Genomic DNA, 7,111 nt, shown 5'->3' with positions numbered 1-7,111 from the left:
GTATATACACACACACACACACACACACACACACACACACACACACACACACACACACACACACACACACACACACACACACTTCTGAGCTTACCCCTGACTTCTCATCAAAGATCTTGATCCCTCCAAAGGAGATGGTCAGAAACACCTTCTGTTTGTGGTCTCCTTTAGACCGCGCTCCTGCTGCTATACCCTGAGGACACGCACACATCAAGAACAAACAATGTTAGAAGCAGGACAGAAACATATGACTTTAATTCATGGGAATGTAAGCCCATACATGGATATTTCTTTAACTATCCAATAACTGCCAGTTGAAGGAAATCACCAAAGAGGAAGTGATATCATTCCCCGATCCACAGAAGTAAGAATAGTCCATTTAAATCTTTGAAAGCTATAAAAGCTATTTAAGGTGGAACACAAACATCCACCAAATATGTCTTATCTAGTATCAAGCTATGGTTGCTCTGTTCAGGTGAATGCAAAACCTTACCTGCTGAGAAGCATCGTAGGAAATCAATAATAGCGGAGAAGGCAGACACAGCGAAAAGGTAAATTGCAACAATTGATGACAACATAACTGATTTATAACTCTACAAGTGTATCTAACGGTGGCACTCCCTCAAACATCCACCCCGACACCATTTGCATAGGGGAGTCACAAAAGCAGAAGAAAAGAAAGGCGCGAGATCAGACAATTGAGAGTCGGGCGAGAAGAGGGAGGAGCAGTATGAAAGAAGAGGTGGGGAGATCAGAGAAAAAGAGTTGATGGATTTCCTGTCTGAATAAATGAGGAGGAGGGAAGCTGTTTGATCAATGGGCTGTCTCTCCTCTCCTCACCCTTCTACACCCCGGCTGGATAGAGTTTTCACTACATACAAACAAAACGTAAATGCAATTTTCTCTATTCGAATATCTCCTGCAGTGCGATGATCCCGTGTGATAAAGGACGATTAATAATGAATAAAGCGCTCATCGTTTTCTCTCAGCACACATTTGTGTAAAAATAAGAAACATTTTGTATTCACTGTAAGGTCCAGGTAATAAAGAAAAGTGTTCTCCATCTGCAACTTACAGTAATAATATATAAGTCAGCTTCTTTGTTAGGGTTTCATATATTATAAAGGCATAAATAAATGGCTTATTTCTCCTGTTCTTGTGGAAACATTCACAACGATCCCCTTCTTATTCATACACAATGTGTACTTCCCCATCCTAGCATCCTCATTTTCATCTATGTTTCCTACTTAGATCTACATAGAAGCAAGCTTTAGGCAGTAACTTCAAAGAGCAGGTACATTTTTTAATTTACGACACATCAACAGAGAGAAAAGAGAAGAGGAAAGAGACCTTCCTTACCTTGAGCTTCATCATCGAGTCCTGGCAGAGTTTGTCTCCACGGGCGGCAGTGACCTCGTCCAGGCCGATGAGCTTGGCCTTGTAGCGGACGCCATCGCCCTTAAAACGCCTGATGAGAGTCGACTCGCTGCGATCCTGCCCTGCACACACACACACAAACACTCTGAAGTCTATAGTGCATCTTCCAGTCAAGGACCTCCATCTAACTCAGACCAGTTCCATTAACTCGAGATCATCAATCACACGGACCATGAAAGACTTCAACAGTAATCTTACAAAAAAAACAACACAGCACAGGTCAAAGCTACTGATGGTAGCAACATCTTGTTATTTTAGATCGGAGGCATTGAACTCTGGTATCATATGAATGGCATCCATCAATACACCATGACACGTGAATCAATGAACATTTGGCAAGATTAGAGTTAAAAATGTGACTGCTCTCCTCTCCGGCTGTTTCTCCTGAAAAATAATGTGGTGACATTTTGCGCTTATCTCCCTCGGTCCTCCCTCTCTCCTCACCCTCTATTGTGTGCAAGATTGTGGGCATTGTGCACATGCATTAGTGAGTGTCGCTATGGCGCCTGTGTTGACCTTGCTCTCGTCCGGGAAGTCTATATGTTATCTCCTGAAGTGACTACAACTACTGCTTCACATACAATACAGAGCAGAGAGGAAGAATAGCCGCTCACAAGGCTCAACTCACTTGCTCTCTCCATTAGGGCTGCTCAATTAATCGGATTTTAATCGCAATTACGATGATGGCTTGCAACGATTACGAAAACAACGTAATCGAAATAAAACGATTATTTTTGTATTATTATTTAAAAAAAAAAAATGTTTCTTTCTTTTTGGTTTTTCAGTTGAGTTATACTTAAAGTTCAGGGTAATCAACTGTTAAAAACATACTGTTCAAAAGAAAATTCTCCAATAGATGGATGTTTTCAAAGTAAATCATTAAATCGTTTTTAATAATCGTGATATCAATTATTGACCCAAATAATCGAGATTATGATTTTTGCCATAATTGAGCAGCCCTACTCTCCATTTTTCTCCTGTTCTGTTTCTCTATGTTTCTCCAACCTGCAGTGCGCAAATATTTCATCATCAAATATTGTATAGGAGAAACACTCCTGAATGTGTGTGTGTGTCTTTGCATTGCGTTTCAGAGTTTGAGAGAAAGACTGGGAGAGCGATAGTGAGAAGGAGAGGCATAATGATAATGCAGCATATTCCCATAATATACTGAGGCATTAGTTCTGTACTCTATAGCAGCGTGACTCTTGGAAGGTCATAGTCGGAGTGATGGAGAGGTCCTACTCCTCCTCTCTTCATTCATGCAGAGTCCCTACAGTATTGCAGTATAGTAGAAAATGAGCCCTTTAACCACAGACAAAGCATCGCGTTAGACTGTATGGCTCCACTGAATCACCTTTGTCCGACACTAATCTCCCACCTCCCTCGGCTTTGTCTTCTGGCCCACACATAAAAACACAAGAAAGCCCATTTTTTAAATGCTTTATTTGCATCATCTCAATTAAATCACACTTAGGCGGGATTATAGGGGCTGGACATCGTTTGAAGACATTTAAGGCTACAAACAGCCTCATTATCGGATAAATACAAGGATTCTCATGCTGGGTTTGCCCTTGCATTAATAGCCCGGCCCTGTAAAGACCTGATATAGCAACTTTGTGAAAAATGTGCAGAGTAGAATAAACACTCTGTTCTCCATTGATAAAAAAACCTACACACTGACTCACCCGTTAATATGGTGTGGATGAGCTCATCCCTCTGAATCATTGAGCAGACACACTCAGTCCTACAGAGAGTATATCAAGACTGTCTGCCTCAAAGTCTTCAGAGACAAAAGAGCTGATGAACATCTGTCCTTCATTTGGAGAGAGGAAGACGAAAAGCTCTCTTTTGTCGCATTCGGCTGCGGAGGATTGTTTCTGTTCATTGCAAGTTTCAAGACATAAACATTGCCTTCATTAAAGTAGAGATAGTCGTTTGTAATTAGCATATAGGCGAGAACACACATAGACAAGCAGCCTCAGCAGCTCTGATGAATGTCAGAGTTTATGGATGTCTTATCTTCATGGTCAGCTGTATATTTTCCACATTTTAATGCTGCTTGATTCAATTTTTTTTTCTAGTTTAAATTCTAGTATTGTTTTTTTACTCTTTAATTTCTACTTATGTGCAATGCCTGTGTGTTTTTTTGCTGTTGCAACGCAAACATTTACCAATTATCTTATCTTATGACCCAGCCTGTGTAATTAACCACTAACATGCCGGTAATGCTGCTACTCATACTGTCTAGAAAATCGCTTGCATCCTTTTGACTGCTTACAAGAGCAACTATGATATTCTCTAAGAACATCATTTCGTTCAAATTAGTTTGCACTGGTCTGAGCGTCCATTTCTTTCATTATAACATAGTCTGGGGCAGTGCAGAACCTCATCTGTGAGTGGTTGCTTGTAAGTGTACAAGTGTTAAATAACACTGGATGTGTCCAGCTGCTTTTGTCTCAGTGGAACACTGGTTTTCATTTGAGTTTGACATTTAAGACCTGCTCCCTCCATCTGCATCCATCACCATTACTGCTGCTATACTTAGCACACGGAGGGAGAGCAACACAGAGAGGGGGAACAGTGGAGAAAGGCCAAGAGGGGAGGAAAGAGAGAAAAGGGTAGAAGGGGTCCGGGGTTACTTCTCCTGCTGAGTGTTTTATATTATTACCTTTTGGGAGCTTGTCGCATGAAAGACCTCCTTGTGAGTGTGTGCATGTGTCAGCTGGGGGAGCTTTCAGTGTGCTGTAAATACATGTCTGTTACTGCTGTGACCCCGCTGAGCGTCAAACACAACTAAGGCAAGCATCTCCCATTTCATCTGTCATGGCTGATGAACACACACACACACACACACACACACACACACACACACACACACACACACACACATCTGTACAACTAAAAATGTAAAACCACATCTACGATGCTACGCCGGAGTTGTAATTTCAGTGTATGTGTGTGTGTGTGTGTGTGTGTAAGTACTTGGTATGCAGGGTTGGTTTGACTGTCTGTCTGAAGCAACAAGCAGAGAGGGAGGGAAAGACATAAAGCGCAGAGCAAAGGATTGAAAGGAGGGATAGAACGTGATGGATGGATGAATGAGCGAAGCCTCCATTGGATAAATGTCACTCAGGATTAGAGCATTATGACAGGCCCCCCCCCCCACTCTCTTCTCTCACACACACACACATTCAGACACTGACACACACACTCAGGTGATAGATGGCAGTTGACTGCTTGTACAGTACCTCTCGTCCTGGAGGGAAGCCCCTAGCATCGCCCCTGGCCTTTGTAACCACCTGGCTCATGTGTGCCCCTTCATCACTCTCCACCAACAAGTTCCCCTTCTACCCTCTTCTCCATCAAAAAAGCCCTCCCCCCTTTTTGTCTCTGCAAGACTCTTCGCCTGTGGTCGGGTTACATTTAGATTAAATACATATTGAAATAATGATATAAATCGATATGTGTTTATCCTTTTCAACAAACAGTTTGAGTAATCGAGCCCAGAATCAGAACATTTGAAAATAGAGAATAAGGCGGTTAGATCGAGGCCACTGGGTAAGAATGACTCTGAGATTTAGCAGTTCTATATGTAGAAGAAAGATGGACTCTTTGTGATTTGTTGGTTACTGATGTCTTTGAACAATCTAATATTCCTCTGAAATGTGGCACACAAGCTGATGCCACTGCTTATTTTCAGCCTGTATTGTGTGCAGCAGCTAGAAAAGTGAGTAGCTTGTTCTCTGTGCTTCAGATGAAGAAGCACCCAGAGGCTCTTAACTACAGCTGGGATGGTTCCCAACAAACACTCAACAGCACATGAGGGAACCCAGCAGTTCATTTCCAATTAATCCTGCTTCAAAACCGTGCTGCCGAATGTGTGCGTGTGTTCTCTTTACCTATCAGAGACTTGTTTTGGATGAAGCTCTCACTCATACTGACTCTCACACAGACTCTGTTAAACCCACAAACAGCATGTGCCAAGAAAACAACAAGTTTCCCCCTTCTGCTCATGCTAAATTCCGGGCGATTGATTTGGCACACAAAAGCTCACACTTCACTGAGTATACGCATATGTGCATCTTACAAAAACATAGCTGTGGTTGCTGAAGTGAAACGTCTGGTTTAAAATGAGATTACAAAGTACTGTTGCCACTCATCAAATAAATGAGTACTGTCTGGGATGTATTTTTTCTGTCTTATTTGCAACATGACTGTTGTGAAAACACAGACAAATTAAAGATGCTTCTTTTGAGCTAGTTCATAAAGAAAGATGGCTTTAGAGATGAACCAAGGAACGTAAGACTTATAGTGGTGTGTTTTTTTACATTTCTTCTCTCTCTCCAGTGCTACTTCTTACATCTCCCCACCCCTCTGACCTGGATGACAGCAGCAGAGCCAGAGAGCTGAGCGGTGTGACAGTGTGTGTGCACGCATGTGTAACGTCCTGAAGCATCCACAGCTACCCTCACCGGCAGAAAAACATTAGCACTGAAAAATATGTCAGGGACAGATACGACACATTGTCCCATTACCCCCAACACCACAGCCAACGTCAAAGTCACCTTGAGTAAACTTTTGACTTGTATGGGAGTTAGGGGAAGAAACACACCTCGAAGATATAGTTTTAGGATTTGACAACAAAGGCACTTTCTGAAATTCTGTAGGTCAAGAGAATAAAAAGGTAAACTTGCTGTCTTTATGCCGTGTTTACCTTTTGTATTGAAAGTAAAATACAACTTCTTCAAAAAGACATTTTGTGTTTGAAAGTAGTTCCTGTCTGATAGTCTTACTCTTATACCTCGTTAGGGCTTTTATGTAATGCTACACCACTCTCTTGAATACATCGTGCCTATGATCTTATTGTTTAAACTTTAGTGCAACTGGGTCGCTAATTCTAGCCTCTATGGATTCATCTGCAGTGTTGAAGTCAGTAAAGCTAAACTTGATGATCAGTTTCTTAGAATGGTTTAACTTTACATCATGAGGGTTACACATTTTAAAGTTTCTTCTCACAGATTTAAAGTTGGCCAGATTCTCATCAATGCAGCTTTACATTTATTTTTGAAGAAACAGCAAAACAACTATTTTCTTTTGTAGATTTAATGAATTGATTTGGTTAATTGAAAACCTGCTTTGTTTATTTCAAAGGGGGATTATTTGTAAGAGAGTCACAAATCGTGCAACGCTGTGCAGAAATATTGAATTTATAAAATTCTGGTTTGGCAGAAATCATTGGCCTATTACCCTTTAGTAAAGATACAAATATTGAGATGTTATTCTATAAACTATGTCCCCCAGCCCTAGCACAGATTTTGCTTTATTGAGCCGTCTCAGATACGCACACACTCGCCATGGGCCTGGCCGACTTTTTCCTTGTTATTTTTTTGGCAGAGATCTCTGTATCCAGTTACAAGCCCACTGAGGCTTTTGTGTGCAAACAAAGAATCATGGCAAGAGTTAATTCCATTTCTCACTTACTTGTATGCAGTGAAGAAGAATTTTAGGAAATGCTTGAAGCTTTTCATACTGCACCAAGGGCAAACCAGCACAACTCCCTGCTCTGAGCCTCTGTACTCCAGCATGGTTTTATTCTCAGTGGCAAAGCTGTTTTTCACCATAACAAGACATGCTTCTGGATTTTATGAGCAAAATAAACCCGGGTGATGTTGCA

At 41.4% G+C, this 7,111-nt stretch overlaps 1 protein-coding gene across 3 annotated transcripts in view; it reads right to left on the bottom strand.

Annotated features, from left to right (window-relative positions):
- The window catches only part of dab1a (DAB adaptor protein 1a), a 39,547-nt gene that overhangs the window by 23,520 nt on the left and 8,916 nt on the right, over nt 1-7,111 (bottom strand). For all 3 annotated transcript variants that reach the window (XM_010787460.1, XM_010787459.1, XM_010787461.1), the window contains 2 exons: nt 1,360-1,499; nt 95-193 (listed from right to left, as the gene is read on the bottom strand). In XM_010787460.1, the coding sequence (XP_010785762.1) occupies nt 95-193; nt 1,360-1,499 (239 nt within the window). The remainder of the gene's footprint in view (nt 1-94; nt 194-1,359; nt 1,500-7,111) is intronic.

Source organism: Notothenia coriiceps, unplaced genomic scaffold (assembly GCF_000735185.1).
Source record: "Notothenia coriiceps isolate Sejong01 unplaced genomic scaffold, NC01 NC01_scaffold00030448, whole genome shotgun sequence".
Classification (NCBI taxonomy): Eukaryota; Metazoa; Chordata; class Actinopteri; order Perciformes; family Nototheniidae; genus Notothenia; species Notothenia coriiceps.
The sequence above is the reverse complement of the archived record's forward strand: the minus strand, read 5'-3'. Positions and strand labels throughout refer to the sequence as shown.